At 36.0% G+C, this 18559-nt stretch overlaps 1 protein-coding gene across 4 annotated transcripts in view; it reads right to left on the reverse strand.

The window, feature by feature from the left end:
• Positions 1 to 3378: 3378 nt before the first annotated feature.
• The window catches only part of RFX3 (regulatory factor X3), a 364760-nt gene continuing 349579 nt past the window's right edge, over positions 3379 to 18559 (reverse strand). For 3 of the 4 annotated variants that reach the window (XM_037798627.1, XM_037798629.1, XM_037798626.1), the window contains 3 exons: positions 15456 to 15518; positions 14486 to 14528; positions 3379 to 10353 (listed from right to left, as the gene is read on the reverse strand). In XM_037798627.1, coding sequence (XP_037654555.1) covers positions 10115 to 10353; positions 14486 to 14528; positions 15456 to 15518 — 345 coding nt within the window. In that variant the 3' untranslated portion in view covers positions 3379 to 10114. The remainder of the gene's footprint in view (positions 10354 to 14485; positions 14529 to 15455; positions 15519 to 18559) is intronic. The other variant, XM_037798628.1, reaches the window with a different exon arrangement.

Raw genomic sequence — 18559 nt, forward strand, 5'->3', positions numbered from 1 at the left:
TGCTGAACTTGATAGGGTTCTTTTAGGATTTGTATACCAATTTAAGTCCTTATCTCTAATTTATCAGATCTACAGCTTCATGGAGTACACTTTCTCTAACTAACCAGCAGGTGGCGTCCACGAGCCACCTGTTCTCCACAAGCCAGTTCTCCCCTGCTTTGCCTTTGTGGTGAGTGGGGGAGTGAGTCTTGTGGGGTTCAATCAGTGTACCAAACTTGCGTGTGTAGATGGTGTTGCCTGCCCTGTATATGGGGCGTGTTTCTGGGCAGTCAGGGAGGGGGGGGTGGCTCTAACAATCAGATCTCCCTGGTGATCCTGGAGTTTTAAAGCTGCTGCAATAGTCTAATCCTTCAGTTCAGTCCTGCCATAGTTTGTCTCTGCCAGTGACCCACAAGTCCTTGGTATTGGCGTATGGCTCCTGAGACTTGCAAGTGGGTCCCTCTTCCAGGCTGTGCACCCCCTGGTCCTCTGTTGAGGGATGACTGTGCTATGCCACAGGTGAGTGCCGTTCCCCCAGGGCAGTTCTGGGCTGCTGGGCTGTGTAGGGTGGCTCCCAGTCTGCTGAAATGATGGCTGAATGGGGCTTTGGTAATTCACACTGCTCCACCTTCTCAACTCTGGGACAACCAGCTGAGGGTGCAGGGAAGGCTAATGTCCACGCCCAGTTTTGTGGTGTGTGCGTGTTATTTGAAGCACTTCCGTCACACTGGATTGTCTGGGGCAGCTCTGGGCTATGGGGCTGGCTACAGGCAGGAGTGTTTCCTGTCCACCAGGATGATGGCTGTGAGCGGACACCCCCATTTTCTTGGGAAGTTGTGGTGTTTAGTGAATTTTCACAGCCAGTGGATTATTGCCTTTTGTCTCAGAGATCTTAGTTCTGCTCTTGTCTTGACCTGCCCAAATTGCAAGTCTTTGAGGCTTTCTGTATTGTGCTTCTTAGAGTAATTGTTTCAGAAACAGAAAAAAAAAAGATAAAAAAAGAAACAAACAAAAAAACCCCTCCTTGCAGATTTAATGGATTATTGAAATGCTAAGAGACAAAGCAATTAGGGCCATTAAGGAAAGATCTAAGGGGCAGAGAGATCAGTTTTTCTTAGGGATTTGCATATGAACCTCAGGGCCTCAGCTCTGCCCTTCCCCTTTCTATGTTCACTAGAACTCCAAAAAGCCTCTGCTTTTATTTTGGAGTTTTTCTTGCTGTTCTTTGCTATGCCTGTCTCCTCTCTGCTGGGCTGGCTGCTCTCAGATTCTCTGGTGTCTGGTCTCAGTCTATCTATGGTTGGAGTTTGGATCAGTAGAATGAGTTTCCGATAAGAGCTGCCACTGCAGTTCTCCCTTCTCCTTCCTAGCATTGACGGCCCCTCCTCCCATGGGACTGACCCTGGCAGGGAGGGGCGCAGGTACCCTGGCTGCAAAAACTTACAGATTTTGCTGATCTCAGCAGTTTGACGTGTTCATGAGTGTTGTATGAAGTATGCCCAAAGTCAAATTGCTCTGCGGTGTCCAGTCCACGCAGTTCCTGGCTTTCTACCTACTTTCCTGGAGGAGTAACTAAAACATACAGCTCACCAATCCGCCATCTTGCCCCCATTAATGGGTTTTTAATTAAATGACTTAGAAGAACTGGAAGGTGAACATAACAAATTTGGACAGCGGATAAGCAACACAGGGGAAAGTTTAAGAAACTAAAAATACATCTATCAGGAGTTCCTGAAAAAGATGATAGAGAGAATGGAGAGCATCTGAGAAATATCCAGAAAATATATGATTTCTCAGGTCGAAAATGCTTCCTTAACCAAGCAGGAAAAATAAAGATAAAGCTAGATGTAACACAGAGAAAAACATAGAACACAGAAAGTCATAGAACTGACTCAGAGACCATCTTAAGATCTACTGGACAGAAAAAGAGATTGTTTATAAAGGAACTACAGTTAGATGGACAATCTTATCAGCCAAAATAGATGCTAGAAAATAATGGTAATTATTTTAGTAATAATAGTACTATTAGGTAAAAGCAATATTAAACTAACATTAATAGTAATATTAACAATAGGATCAATGATGGGGAAATGTAACTATCATTCAAGAAAGATAGTAAAATTAAGGATTTTCTTTAAGCACATAAAAATAAGTTTATAGCTCATAAGTATCCTGAAGGAAATGTTAAATATGTGATAAAAAGAAAAATGAAATCAGATGGAAAGTATATTATACAAGAAACTGAAAAAAATCCTGCCAATTTAGTAAATTGTTGACTAAAGAAAACTTTTTGTATTCTAGACAACAATAACAAGATGAGATGGTGTTCAATGGGTAGGTAAAGCATTCTATGATCAATATCTTGTTCAGTTGGAAAACTGAAAACAGAATAACTTTAGACTTTTTTAGAAATATATATGTATAGCTTAGTATATATATATTAAAGAAAATTAAGTATAATAACCAAAGAAATAAAACTGTAAGGTTAGCAGGAAAAACGGCAATGCTAAACATGTGTAATACTCAATAGACCACAACTCAAAATGAAGTGGTAGACATAGTTTCAATGCTATTTGTAAACATCACAACATAAGGCGTTTAAACTTAACCTACTAAAATCTAGATGTCAGCAGATTGGATTTTTTTAAAAAGCTGTATTTTCATTTTAAAAATAACTTTGTCCTAGGTACAAAAGCACCATGCTAGAGATTCCTAAACAGATAGATCTCCTATCTGTCTTGTATTTCTTTATTTTAAAGAAATCCCAAATGAATTGGCTATTCCATATTCCAGGAGGAGGTCCTATATATTATGATTTGAGAAACTACTGAATACTTGCAAGGTTAAAAACAAATTTAAATCTGTTTGTGGTGGTGTTACATGACTGTGTGTTTGTCAAAACTCACAGAATTGTACTTAAAAAATGGTGAATTTCCTGTGTAAACTACATCAAAATTTTAAAAGGACAAAAATAAAAAAACTTGGATAAGGATATCTCCCTAAGTATATTAAATTGAATTTTAATAAGCTATTTTAATCTAAGCCAGGAACTTGGGTGCCAATTATCAGTGTGAAGTGACATAAAACAAACACATTATGAACATCCAAAAATCTGGATTTACAATGGAAATGTTGACAGCTAACCGAAATGAAACAGTACTCAATCACTAATTTTCTTTGAGGGTAAGATGCATACCCTGCTGGGCTTATAATTTTGTTTTCTCTTTTTGTGCTGTTCATGTGTAAATATTGCCAATTTCATTTGACACAAAAAAGGGAAACAACTTAATTTTGTTTCTTAGCAAGTAAATGGTATAAAGACTACCCTCTAGATGAGACAGTGTAATATGAGCTTCCTGGCAATCACCAGGGGGAAAAAACCAAGCCATTTCAAATGTATTTGTAACAAGGAAACAAATTTATTGATTTTAAAAGACAAGACACAATTTTGTTTTGAAAAACACAAGAAAGCTAGCCTGAGTTCAAGTCTGAAATATTCAGAAAAATCCTACTAATATCTTTAGTATGTTCCAGTCATTTGTTTAAACAACACACTAAAAGTTAATATATTTTTTATAATTATAAAAGTTCCCCAGTTTATTGTACAGTACACAATACAAATTGCCCACAAACTATTATTTAGCTCCTGCCAATTTTGAGAGGACATGATATACTAAAAGATTTAGCATTTCTCACAAAAATCACATCAGGAAATACGTATTTACAAAATCAAATACATTATACAAAAACCATCACATGTTATTCGGTAAAGATGTTTTTAAATAATTAAAAAGTTTATTCAACTGTAGTCCAAAAACTGGAAAAGAACATTACATTATCTCACACATACAATCTCTACAAAAGTTGCTTACCTCATTTACATAATATATTCAGTCGATTGTAAAATGAATGTTCAAATATCTCCTAGTGTTACTATGTTTCTGTGCTTGTGGGACTGAATAATGTAATCTGCCACTTACTAAGTGAAATTTAAATGATGGCACTTAAAAAAAAATACAGTATCTTAAAAAAACACAATGAAAGAAGTTTTACCTAGAAGGTACGAAAGCCCTGAGTGATAGTAGAATTACTGATTGGTAAGCACTATAATTAATCTAATTAAAAGTTTACCACCTCAGGCACAAATTTCCAAGTGTTCTCAAGGCACTCACTTAAAGTTTCTGTAACCAATGCATTGGTTACCACCATGGGTCCAAATTGATTATGGAGATGAGAAAAAAATTTGCTTTGGTACAAAAGATGCTTTTTAAACGAATAAAATTCATTACCTTATTTATTGGGTCATTTAAAATTATGTTTAGCAGGTTAAAACAAGGCAATCATTCATTCAAAAGTACTAATTTGTTGAAGGAAAAATTTACTTGGTTGTCAATAGTCAATGGGAGGTGTTTTTTTTTTTAAATCCCTCCCCAGAATCATAATTCTCCCAACACAAAGATTTATTGTCCTCATTATTGAGCTACATAAACAATTCTTACCAAAGATTTCATTACTCAGGGCTTCCAATCCCAACGTCATAATTCATTTAAAAACAAAGGAAAGAGGGAAAAAGGAATCAAAATACCGGAACCAAATAAAAGAAGAGACAAAACACATTTAAAAAAAACGACATATTACCAATTACTTTAAACAAAAGAAATAAAACAACCTAAGCAGTCACTTTGTAAGTGGCTTTTACTATTTAAGTAAAATTGGTAAACTAAACTCAGGTCTACTGGCACATAAATCACTAGCAGCAATGATCAAGGCATGCAAACTGAGAAGCATTTACAGTAAATCATCATGAAGTCAAAAGAAGAGAGTTAAATTAAAACCCTTTGAGTATTGCATGTTAACACATAAGTAATTTGCATGATTTGGTTTCCTAAACTGCCTAAAAAGCAATGTTTACGGCATACTTGCACTATACTATGGATGTCCTTTCACTAGACATCAGACTAGGTTACACTCTTATTTGCACCCATCTAGGGCAGCGCAAGCACATCTGCAGACAACACTGCTCTCATGTTTGATCACGCAGGGGACAAAGGGGATCAAATGCACGAAGAGTAATCCCTTGAACAAAATCAGCAACTGAGTAAGCAGACTGACGTTTGTAGATATCAGAAGCAGTAGTCATAGCATCTCCTGGCAGATGAGCTTAAAATGAAGTGCTTTGCTCTCCATTCTATCTATATATAATTTTTGACAAAGTATTAATGTTTTCGAGCACAGATAAGTTTAGGCCCTGTATGAAATTCCCAAATAATATTTTATGAGAGACCTAACTCCAAACAGCCTAAGTGTTCAAGAGTTCAGCTTTTCTTTATCCACTCGAACTCATTTCTTCCTAAGGCTTCACTTACACTTGTACTTTCTAAAGCTAAATAAATGAGATCTTTTGCTTTGTTTTGGATAAAGAAAAAAGAAACATAACTCTTCCTTTATGTTACCTTTTAAAGGCAATCTAGGTACTTTCAATGTGCAGAAATCAGTTATGACATAGGTCTACAAGCCCATGTATTTGTCCTCCTTTTCTAGAAAGTCATGATGTGATGCTAGAAAAGTTGATTTTTTTTTTTTTTTCTGTAAACAGTACACTTACTTAGATGGCAGTGAATATTTGGGAATAAATATATCAAGCCCTCTTGAAGAAAATTAAGAGTTGTATATAAAACGCAAGTGTTCAGCGTGGAAACACTTTCTCTTCCTAACCCCCCCTTTAAAAAAAACAGCATAATTAGATATTTGGGTATAGAGTATATTTTACTGGTCTAGTCTAAATAAATGATCTGAAAGGCTTTTGTCCCCCATCGTATATCTTACAATGCTCAAAGGGTTAATACAAGGCATTACATCAAAGGGGTTTTCTAATACTAGAACTAAGCACTGAATTAATGCTTCTATTCCAGTTTTCTTTAAATCACCAAACTTGCAGAAATACTAGGATTCCATTAATTGATTTGTTCTAACCATTTACATGGAGGTTGTTCTGACCCTAGAGAGAAGCCCAATTTTCAATAGCACTGCATACCAATCCCCTCCCCCAAGTTCTGGTGTGATTCTTACACATCACAAAAGTTCTGATTTCATTATTTTGATGGTTATTTTCTCACCAAAAAATCTGGGAAGAGGGGTATAACAAAGGTCAATATGCTGTATATAACCACTGCCTCAAATTATACACAAAGGTGACTTGCCAAATTTTTTACTTTCTAAGTGTGTCCGCATAGGGAGGCCCAACATCACAGTGACACACATTTTTTTCTTTTACACTAATATTCCAAGCACAGCATTATTTTAGACATTTCAAATATATCATCTGAAGAATTTTTTAAAATTTGAAAACGCATCATGTTTTGCACTTCTAGAGAGTGTGTTCATGTGAAAAGGTTGAAGATTATGGTATAGAAACCAAGTTCACTCCTGAATGACTTTTTCAGTATTCTACAAGAATGTGTTCATTTTTACTCATCTACTATAAAATTAAAGGCAGTCAGTGTTGCACACTACTAGTTTTAGGTATGCAGTGTTAAGACCATTTTCTAAAATTTACTTTTGTTTTTAAAGTACACCATCTGAAGAGAGGTGCATGAACCGTGCTATACAGTACAAGAAAAAGCACAAAAAGGAAAGCAGATTTCTGAAAAGGCAGCAAGACTTATACAGTCAGCCCAAACATAGTTTGGATGAAAATCCTGAAAAAATGACCAGCAATTTGATATCCACAGAAAAATTTGAAAATTAGGCCCTGTGTTCCAAGGATATGGTTCACTCATTTCACCCTATCGTTCACTGGTTTCATGAACACAAATCTTTTTGGTATGACTATCAAAGTATATATGAAGATCAAACTACACTCATGAGACAAAATCCTATTATATGGAAATATCTTTTCTGAAATGTAAGAGAGCCAATATTACCACACTTACATTCCTCCTCACTATAAATGTATAATTTGGTCTGTGTAGAGATTTTCATGACTAGTGTTTGTTACAATGCCAGAAAATATTAAAGAAGTTCATCTTAAGATGTGTATTTTTGTGACTTGTCAATAAATCTACTCTGAGAGCATGAGGGTCTAATATTATTTAGAGAAGTTACAGTTCAATGAATGAAAAAAATGGGAATAAAATGTTCAAGAAGTGCAATAAATGTTTTCTGCTTCAATTTGCTCTAAAGGGTAAATTGTTTTCATTTTCAGATATATTTCACAAGTTAAATTAAAAATTGGTTAAAATGTGTGTGGTGAGTGTATGTGTCTGTGTCTTACTATGAACTATAAAAAATTGGAAGTAGCATAAAATAGTAGGCATTAGTTTCTGTATTGAGAACTATCTACACTAGTCACACAAAAAAATTGCTAACTGTGTTCATAAAGAAGATTAGAAAAACTTTATTAAGACGAAATGTGGTAATATTTGTTAATTCCTAATCTTTCGTAATTTAGAGCAAACCATGAACAATAGGAAGAAAAGTTGAATCCTGGAGGGTCCTCAATCCCTACCTCTCATCAATCTAAATTCTCCCACTATTATCAGATCCCTGTAATGATACAAATATATCCAACATTAAAATGAAACAATGATAATAAATACACTTAAAATCATTCAATAAAACAAGATGAAATCAGTAAATACATTTGGTCCAATAACAACAGAGTTTAGTTCTATGGGTGGTGGGTAGAGACAGGAAACTGAAATAATTCAGAAAGGAGAGTCAAAATGAAGAGTGGTTTTTCATTTTTTGATTTTAATTTTACCTGTAAACATTTCCTAATGCACAATGAAGTAGATACATGGTCTTTGCAGCTTAAGATGTTTTGTGTGTTTGCCTTTTTTTCTTTTTTCTTTTTTATGATGGTGCAAATTCATTGCCTTTTTGGGAGGAAAAAAGGGATGATCATTTAAATGATATTTAGATGAAGGTGATGCTAGGATGCTAGTGAAGACTTTCAAATATATGAGTGAGTTGTATAATACAAAATTTGAATCAATTTTAAAAATTACGTCTAAAACATTTAAATTTTACTTAAACTTTGTTGATCTTAGTTATTTGAGTAGTCTAAGGCAATCAAGCAACAACAGTTTAAATATACTGTCTATTACCTGATAAGCCATTTGGTATTTTTAACTTTACAGATTGGCTCACCCTCTTCTTTCCAACCCCCCCACCCCTCGCCCCAAAAAAACTGGTAAAGATAAACATCTTGAGTTTAATATAGGCCTCATCATTAATAATCTGTAAGTCATTTTGTGCTTTCCCTCTTTTTTTTTTTTTTTTTTGGCTTTCTTTTGCTGATTAGTTTTTTTAAAAATAATTACTTAAACAAATGGATGTGCCTGTTTTTAAAAAATAATTGAGTGCTTAAAAGAACCTTGGCTTTTCATGTAAATTAAAACGGGGACGGGTGTTTATTCCTAGGATCTCACCTTCTGACTTCGTAGCAGACTCCTGCCCCAGGGGCACTGGTGTGTGTGTGTGTGTGGACACACAGACACAAAGACACATACACAGACAAACATTTAGACTGAAAAGATGCACTTCAATAAGTACCTGCTTATTCTATTAACTTTCTAAAATTATAACAAGATAAGAATGGTCTAAAAGATATATGATTTTATGTAACAAGTTGGTATTAAAACTAGCCTGCTATTCCACACCCTTAAGCAATCTGATTTGTAATCAAGTTAATATTCAGCTCTAAGAATAAAAAATAGGTTCATGGTCACTCAAAGAGAGGAATTAATTTTTGTCTTTTTGTTTTGTTTTTCCTAAATTTCTTTTGAAGAACGTTACCTGTCCTTACTTCGGGAATTTGAAAATGACAGGCACACCTTGTCAAATGGATTGAAGAGTTATTCGCATGAGCAAAATAAATCTTACTAAACCTTAGCTTCAGTTCTGTTTTAAGGCACCATGTAATAGCCGAGGTACGATGATCCCTGATGTACATTCTTCAATGGCAATGGTCCATCCAGCCACCTATCCAAATCCTACAGAATTGGGAATAAGTAACGGTGAGGTGTGCCAGTTACACTGCCTTCAGGTTCTGTTTAAAATTTAAATCCACATACTTTAGAAATCAGGAAATAGTTTTGAAGGAAATAACGATATGCAGGTTGCTACATTCCTTGCATTCTATAAATTTTCTTTTATAATAGCAGCATATTGAACTACTATTAGGAAAAAGACCTGGAATAAAAGAAAGTCATCCAAATGGAATGGTTTCCTGTATGTCCAGCTCAGCATAAGTAGCATGTACACTTAAAAAAAAAAAAAAAGTCAAGTCATTTCTTTCAGCTTCAGTATCTAACTATAACAGCCCCACTTAACAGCAGAATGCATCTGTGCAGTGGTCCCAAATACAGAATCAGTAGTCTTTAAACAGAGGAATTGGTATGCAAAGGATAGTTAAGACTCAATGTTTAACGGAAGCTAGCATTGTTAACGTGGTTTAACAATTATGTACACAAATTATGTACTTATTAGCATAATCTCTTGCAATTCTGTTATTTACTTTGAACTGTTCTTCAGAAAAAAATAGATGACCTTCCCAACCCTCTAGCACTATAATAAAAATGCTCTGTATTTTCTCTCCATACTCCAAAATGTTATCAAAATAGTGTTTTATGGTTCTGTCCAAAGAAAAGCACCTTTCAAAAAGCAAATTTGATGCATCTGCTGCCAAATGGGCATGCCTCCAGTGTAAATCAAAGAAATTCATTTCTTTTGATATTTCACAGAAGTGCATCTAATTAAAAACTTACACATGAAATCATACACCAAGACTAACAATCAACAATAAAATATTTTAAGCTACAAAAGTGTAAATTACTTTTTAATTATAAGAAAACAAAAACATTGACATTAAGTTTTGCAAAAATCCTTCTTGATACCTGAAACTAACGGAAAAAAAAAACCCAACTCTTATTAAGAGGCAAATAATTTGTTTACATTAAAAACAAAAGACCTGGCAAAATACATACACCCATTCCATTTCACAACTCCAAAAAGGTAATGTTCAGTACAGATAGAATTTGACAACAGTCGACCTTCAGGCTTATTAATTTTTCAACTTAAGCCCAATATCAACAGGGTTAATGTAAGCTGGAAAAATAAGCTTTAATATTCATTAGACTGCAGTGTAGGTATTTCCTGTCGTGCTGCACTGTCGGATAGTCTGAGTACTTGTGACGATGTGCTCACTGTGAATTGGATTCAGGAGGTTCGGTTGCACGCCACTCTCGAGAACAGGCTGCATACAGCCCACCTGAAATGCCTGGGTCAGCTCTGTTTTCTCTCTTTTGGCTTGAGGCTCTGAAGAGTCATCCAGTTCTTCATCCATTTCACTTTCTACTTCACTGCCTTCATCTGCACAAATAATATCAAAACTATTACTATACTACAAATTGGAAAATGGCAATCAACACCTATTTTAGAAACACTTGAACAGTATGCTAAGAAAGCAACTTCTTAGCTCTTCTCAGGGGCAAAGCTTGTAGGTTTTCCTTTCAAAGGAATTTACTCCTATCAGTGCTCTACTGGTATATGTCTACAATCCTTTCAAACATAGCAGAGATAATTTATTTTGGGCTCATTTTTGACCGATGCCTCTCAAAGTTCTTTTAAGAAGACCTTTTTGGAATTTCCTAAAAATGAGTGGCACAACTTACGTCATGATAAAGTAATCACACTTTGGGACACCCTCCTGGCTTTTGGGGAATGAACTGAGCTGAAAAATGCTAACTAAAAAAAAAAAAAAAAAAAAAAAAAAAAAAGTAAGTTCCCAGTCTCCTCCAAAAGTGTCTATGTCTACACTGGATATAAATGTCACATGTTTCTTTCAAAAGACATGTTTAAGTCTTAATCCCTGTTCCTGTGAGTGTGAACCTATTTGTAAACAGGACCTCTGAAGACATTATTATTAGTTAAGGTGTGAACTCATTTGTGAATAGGATCTTGGAAGATACTATTTAGGTGAGGCCAAACTGAATCCATATGATGGGAGGCCTTGTAAAGAGAAGAAATTCAGATGCTGTCAGTAGAAGCCAGAAGTCAGAAACCAGAATAAGCTGGAAGTCAGAGAAAGACAGAGAAAAGAGAGACATCACCAAGTGAAAGAGGACTGCATCTCCGGGAGGAAGCATGGCTTTGCCATTCTGTGGTATCTGTTATGGCAGCTGTGGCAAACTAAGACAGCATGCATAAACAAACAGGGGCTATTGTACAGAGTTTTTAGTGCACACCAGTGTTGTAGATCATGATATTAAATGTCCTTAACTTTTATTACAAAAATTAATGAAGACTGAGGCAGCAGTATCAGATTAAAAATGCATAATGAATTTCTATTCCTAGCAACATTGATACTCACTGTTAATAGCTGGGATTCATTTCTGGAATTTAAATGTATTAAACGTTCACTGCTACCCCAAATTTTAATACATTTTATATTAACTAAAACATCATTACAAAGAAATGCCATTTAATTTTTTCCTGCATGCACTATTAAAATTCAGAAATATAGTAGAGAGAGAAAATGCTCAGAAACAACTTTACCACCATGTAAGATTCTCTCCAGAGGAGTGCATAGAATACCTCTTCATAAGTGAGGAAATTTAAACAATGGGGATGTATTTTTGTCTCTCTACTTCATTGAGGGAACATTTCAACATGCTTTATTAAACACTGAGGAAACATTTCAACATGCTTTACTGCTTACCAAAAAAAGGAGATATCCATATAGCCAACATCAAATAACTCATGCATTGCTAAAATACTTGTTGTTAAATTTTTGGTTTCTTATAATGACTAGAATAAACAGAACCAGCTCTTCATATTATATTCTCTGGCACGTGTCATACAGTGAGTGTGCAACAAATATCTCTTCAATCAGATTAAGTTGGACTTTTTCTAGGTGGCACTGAGTCTAGTTTTACCACCTGGGCACCCTCACAGCAGAAACTGCTGCTAATGCAGCTCTCCATAGAAAAAAGGACTTTTCTTCTATTATCAACTGGGGCAAAGATGGTTCCAGAGAAACCATCTCTGGGGAGTAACAGGTCTCCACATAGGGGTGTGGAGGTGGAGTAGTAACTGGGGGCAAGATCTCCTAAGAAATGGTATGTGTGATTAAAAACGCTGAGATTAACATGTATTGGGTAGAAATAATGTCTGTAATGTATTATTAAGTAAACAAAGGAGTGTTCTCAGATAAGGTGAAGGGCATCTTGGCCCATCTTCTTTAGTCAATTATCTGTGTGCCTCTGGGAAATTAACCTGATAATAAAATTAGTTTGTCAGACCAAGGGGTGAAGGGAGCAGTGAGGGGAGTAGGAATATTCTTTCCGAAGAGGGGTATAATTGAAAAAAGTTTATATGATACTTTTTTGTTTTATTTTGCTTTGCCTGTGAATGTACACACACACACACACACATACACACACACACACAGAGTCTGGAAGAATCCTCACACCAAACTCTTAACAGTGCCAGTCTCTTAGGTTTTGACTATGAAGTTTCATTTTCTGTAGTTCCGAATTCTCTGTATTATTTGGCAAAAAATTTTACAGAGCCAATATTCCTTGGATTATCAGGAAAAAAATTCCAATTTTGTGAAAAAATATAAAAAACCAGAAAAGTCCTTAAGCTTTCTCATTCGATCCCTAGGCCCAGAATATGCCAGTTTGGCCATATCTCAAGAAGGCTCGGGTCTGGGGGTGAACGGGGCCAAGGGAGTGATGGGGGAGAGCAAATCACATGGCTGCTCTGCTCCCTCCCCACCAAGTTTTCTGTGCTTGAGAAATAGTGTCAAAATGATAAAAGAGACGGCCTTGAAAGGAAAAAAAATATCATTTTTAAGCAGGTAGGGGAGAGGAGAGAAATACAAGAGTGGAAAAAATCCCGTCATCAACTATGTGGAATAACAAAACTTGAGTGCTTGAGGCTGGCTTTACCTAGGTCTACTTGTGGGTTACAAAGCAATTCCCCAAAGCAGGTCCTTTCTCCGGGCCCTAAAGGCAATATAATATAATATAATTCCAGACATTTTATGCTCTTGAAAGGACTCAAAGCTATTTCCTAGGAACCTGCTTGAGGTCGTGGAAATTTGGTATTATTGGAGATTACTGAAGACTTGGGTTCAGCACTTTACAAAGAAGACTGGCTGTCATTCAGCATTGGGCTAAGTACCAATGTCCCTACTGCACCCAAATTTGGGTTATGAGTCTTTGGTAACATTGCATCATCAATTGCCACTCTTGCTCTGAATTTACAAGTTAGCATCATCATTGATTTATCTTTCTGAGGATTATTTGCTTAATCCTATAGAATGAATATTCGCAACACTATTTTGAGCTATGATTGCCTAATTTTCCTGCTTTGCTATTATATTTATTATTAAAATGGGAATTAGCTCATGCACAGTTGGTAACTAGAACGATGTGAATTTAAAATGGGAGAGATGTTTCATCATGTCTCCCTCCAGCACAAGAATGTTTTTCTACCACCAAGGCACAGAAGCTCAACACTGAGGACCCTAGTGCAGTGAGCTCCCAGGAATGGCGCTGCACCTGACGTGTACATACCCCAAGTCCCTCCTCTGGCTCGGTTTGTCTGCTGGCTCTGTCCTGGAAGGCCTCATCATGTGGTTCTCCCCAATCTTTGTGCATTTTGCCCCTGTTTCCAGAACTTAACAGCCATAACCATTCTTCATAACCTTTTCCAGAAAGATACCTTCATTTTTTTTTTTAACAGAAAGGCTAATATTTACTTTAGTGTTTATTTATTAGGATTTTTACATGTTCTCTAAAACTGTGCTGGCATTTTTACCAGGATTGTCTTTGTTCTCTGCTTGTAAAATTGTGTAAGTCTGTGTGCTCTACCCCAACCCCGACCCCTCCCAAGCCCTGTTGTTTTTACTGTGATTTTGTAGATCATGAGGTTCTTTGTAATGTATATTGTGTTATCACATTAGAGCTGCAAGGTCTGTATTAAATTTTAAAAATTATATTTGCTACCTTTTCATCTATATTTCACTGATTTTGATTTTACAGTGAATTTCATTGTTGCCTCTGATTTTTTTTTTTTTTTCCCATTCAAAAGTGCAAATTGGTGAGGTGGTAGGCTGAGGGATCTTTTGCTTTGCCTGGTGGGCCCTGAATAAAAATGTGTGGTGTGGTTTTATCACTTCTCTCCATGACTTTGGAGATAGCCAGAAATAATTTCTTGTTATTTGTTGTAACAAAGTTCAACGCAATAAGTAGAAAAGTATTTGAAACTATACTTAAATTCAATTCTCTTCATTTAATATAGCCCACCATAAAGAAGGGTAATGAAGAGAAAAGGAGAAATAATGAGAAATTCCAAAAAGATACAACTGTCATATTTATCTAGGACTGTACGCCACTTCCACAAAATACAATGCTGTGGAAATAACATTACATTTTTTATGAGAATTTTTCAGTTAAAAAAATTCCTTAAAATGCACATTATTTTTGATTCTTACCTTTATCCAGATTTCCAGGAGACACAGCATTTAAATCGCCAAACTGCAAAATAATAGTCATTTGTGCAATAGTAAATATCAGGCAGAATAAAATACTGTTCTTTAGTCTGCAGTAAAAACACTACATTATGACTTTTTAAAACTGAAAACTACTGACCATTTCGATCTTTACCTACATGGGTCACATAATTTTCCAATCAAACTTGTCAGATTTGAACAGTTTAAACTGTCACAATTTAGCTGTCTTAGCGTCTTTGCAAAAGAATAACAATTTTCTCTGCCTTCCATGTTCCATTTTACTTTTCTTATTTCAACTTAGCAGTGAAGAAATAGGGGGCACTTTAAACCACCTGACCTGGAAGTGGAGGAATAAATGTGGAAAAGTCCCACCTGGTCAGGATGCATCAGCTTCATCCCCCATGCTCCAGTCAGTCCACCTGGAGTCTCTACATTACAGAATTAGGGCCTGGCCTTTTGGTTGAACTTAGTTTTTAAAGCTTATATTAGTAAAACTGAAAAACATGTTAGGAGTCCCAAAGTTGAGAGTATTTATTTTTACAAAATCTTTAATGTGAGAACTCGCTTGTAACTTGTTCTTTTTGCTAAGGTGATAGGGTCCCACTTTAAAAAGGAAAGGCATCTATCTCAATTGCTACTAATGCAAACAACAGACTTTAAAACAATATGAAACAATTGAGAGAAAAATAACCTTCAGCTTAGATGTTATTCTCTTTCTTGGCTCAGTAGCTTGATGATAATTTTAAATGAGAACAAAGATGGACACTCTAAATTAAAATCTGAATACCAGAGGTAACAAAGCTAATCAGAAAGGGGTGAAGCGAAACCTCGAAGCACTTTTTTTAAATGCTGAGAGCTACTTTTTTTAAAAGCTGAAGATTCAGAATAAGTCATTTTAGAAATTCAGATTTGTCAGAAGTCTTAGAAAGGATGAGACAGAAATTCTACTTACATTCAGAAGTTTGCTTATAAAGAGTTCCATGATAGGAGTATTTTTTTCATCTACAAGGTATGTCTATAAAGTAATAAAACTGATCTTATTTTGCAAACATACACATATTTTTTTCACCTAAACAGGTACTATTCTTCATAGCAGCTACCTAGGGAGCATAGACATTTATTCCAAAGTCCAAGGTTCTGGAACTGCTCTTTGACAACCAATCTCAAGAGTTAGTATACGGGTATCTCTCAAGATGGCCCATCTTGTTATTTTATATCCAACTGTGACTCCAAAAAACATTCTGAATTTGATTCATTGTACTTGGTCCTGGAATGATTTCTGACTACTCACCCAAACCAAATTCACTTTTGCCACAATTCAGGATATTCAAAGCAATGTGTTATTTTATTCTTTCTTATTTCTGAGCAGCTCAGAAGCAGTTTAAAAAGAGGTGTCCTACAACATTTTGGGTCATGGCAGCATTACTGGAACAAATGTGTAGCCTTCCTAGGCGACTGCTTTGAAAAGGACAAGGGCCTCCTGGAAATATATCTTCTAGTAGGTTGTATGAAAGTCTGTCCCACTACTTTATAGTTATATCCCAAAGGGCAACAAATATAAAATCATAAATACTGAAATGCTGTTTTGAAGTTGTTCCTGCTCAGATGGGTTAGAAACTTGTATTATTCTACTTTAAAATCATATATTTTGATGCAAGATTTATAAATTATGCAAGATTTCTTAAATTTAAGGATATAACCCTAGGGGGAAAAATCCAAAAGGACTATCTATCTATTTTTGGTAATATTTAAATATATTTGAACTATAAACACAGAATGCCCAAAACTGAAGGATCATTTCTAAGTTATCTCTAGCTGACACAATACAATAAGACTTCTACTTTAAATGAATACTTAAGAACAAAAGTTCGAACATGTAAACAAGTTGGCAGTGATGATTCTAAATCTACCTCTATACCTATAAAAAGTAAATATAGCATTTATTTTTGAAAAATCTCTAAAGGTTGTGATTAAATTACCCTTGTCATTGATGAGTAATGATATAGCACGAAGTGGCTAAAATCAAACTCTGGACATATATTGAAAATTTTCTTCCAAAGAAACATTGTTTATAGTTGCTACTTAACCTCGAAAATGTGACAGCTTTCTTAACACAAAGAATTTCCTTAGAAAGTTATAATCTGAATGAATACATCTGACCATTTAGAATGCTGAAGATAAAAATTAAACCAAAATCTCAGTGATTGTTATTATCATTACCAAAAAAACCATTTGCATACCAAATGCTATGTGTTTGCCGCCATGTACCAAAGAATCTCAGAGATGGTGGATGCCTCTATGTATTACAGTTTGGGATTAATGACTAAATTCCATGTGTAGAGCAAACAGAGAGAGTACATTTAAAATAAAAAATCTTAAGAATAAGAGGTAAAATTTTGATACCCTGTATATCCGAAAACAGGTTTCATATACATTTCACAAGGTGCTTGAGGTAAAAGCAAATGGGGAGTAATTCCTGATGAGGATGGTTTTCAGGGTGGGGTCATCAGCAGAGAAACAATAGTGAAGTGTACAGTGAAGACAGGAAAGCAGCAAGAAAAAATCATAAACTGGAAGTAGAGCCTATAATCTACAAGGAGGGAAATACAGCCTTCATGCCAAAGTTATTTTTAAAAACCTGTCACATTCGCCTGAGTTAGACTGTTTGACATTATTTTTTTTTCTCTTGCTAATATTGGAGGAAACACACCCCAGCAGATCAAGCTGTTTAGAATATAGTAATTTTGTTTGTTTTATGATCTTCACTGAAGGGTGGGGAATATAGGACTCAATTCATCTTCAATGATTTGTCACTTCGGAATTTATATTTTACTTTTCACTCACAGAATGTGAATTATACACAACCTCTTACCAGTCTGAAAGTTTCTTACAAAATGCATTTCAGGGTGTACACTTGTTGATACCATACATGTATCTAAACAATTTATCAGGATCACAGAATTGAAAGCTGTTAATGATACATAAGGAAGTCACTGAGGATGATGAAGTGGAAATCAAAGATGAAAATAAAAGCCATTGGGTAGTAGGGCCAGAATGGCCCCAAGCTCTAGACCAAAAGAAGGCCGATTGAGCAACTCTAATGCTTAAGCTTTACGCCATGAAATAGGATACATCCTGCTCTTTGGACATGTTCTAGTTTGCTAATGCTGCCAGAATGCAAAACACCAGAAATGGATTGGCTTTCATAAAGGGGGTTTATTTGGTTACAGTTACAGTCTTAAGGCCATAAAGCATCCAAGGTAATGCATCAACAATCAGGTACCTTCACTGGAGGATGGCCAATGGCGTCCGGAAAACCTCTGTTAGCTGGGAAGGCACGTGGCTGGTGTTTGCTCCGGAGTTCTGGTTTCAGAATGGCTTTCTCCCAGGACATTCCTCTCTAGGCTGCAGATCCTCAAAAATGTCACTCTTAGTTGCTCTTGGGGCATTTGTCCTCTCTTAGCTTCTCACGAGCAAAAGACTGCTTTCAAAGCCATCTCCAAAATGTCTCTGTAAGCTGAAGCTCCTCTCTCAGCTCCTGTGCGTTCTTCAAAGTGACCCTCTGGACTGTAGCAAGCTCGCTCCTTCTGTCTGAGCTTATATAGTGCTCTAGTAAACTAATCAAGGCCCACGCTGAGTGGATGGGGCCATACCTCCATGGAAATTATCTAATCAGAGTTATCACCCACAGTTGGGTGGGGCACATCTCCATGGAAACACTCAAAGATTTAACAATCTAATCAACACTGACACATCTGCCCACAGGAGATTACATCAAAGATCATGGATTTTGGGGGACATAATACACTCAAACCAGCACAAAACAGTTTCATGAGGGCCAACCTGTATCACCAACTGCATCATAAGAAGCCCCCAGGACCCCAGAAAGCCCTCTCATGTTAGCACTGCATGGTGGCACTGGTGGGGGTGGAGGGTGTCCAAGTTGTACAGGGGCTGGCCGCCAGGTGCCCAAGGACTAGCATGTGATCAGCTACAGGAATGACTACAGAAAGCACCTACAGAAGAATCCAGGCAGTAAACTTTACAACATGACCC

This window comes from Choloepus didactylus, chromosome 10 (genome assembly GCF_015220235.1).
Source record: "Choloepus didactylus isolate mChoDid1 chromosome 10, mChoDid1.pri, whole genome shotgun sequence".
In the NCBI taxonomy this organism is placed as follows: domain Eukaryota; kingdom Metazoa; phylum Chordata; class Mammalia; order Pilosa; family Megalonychidae; genus Choloepus; species Choloepus didactylus.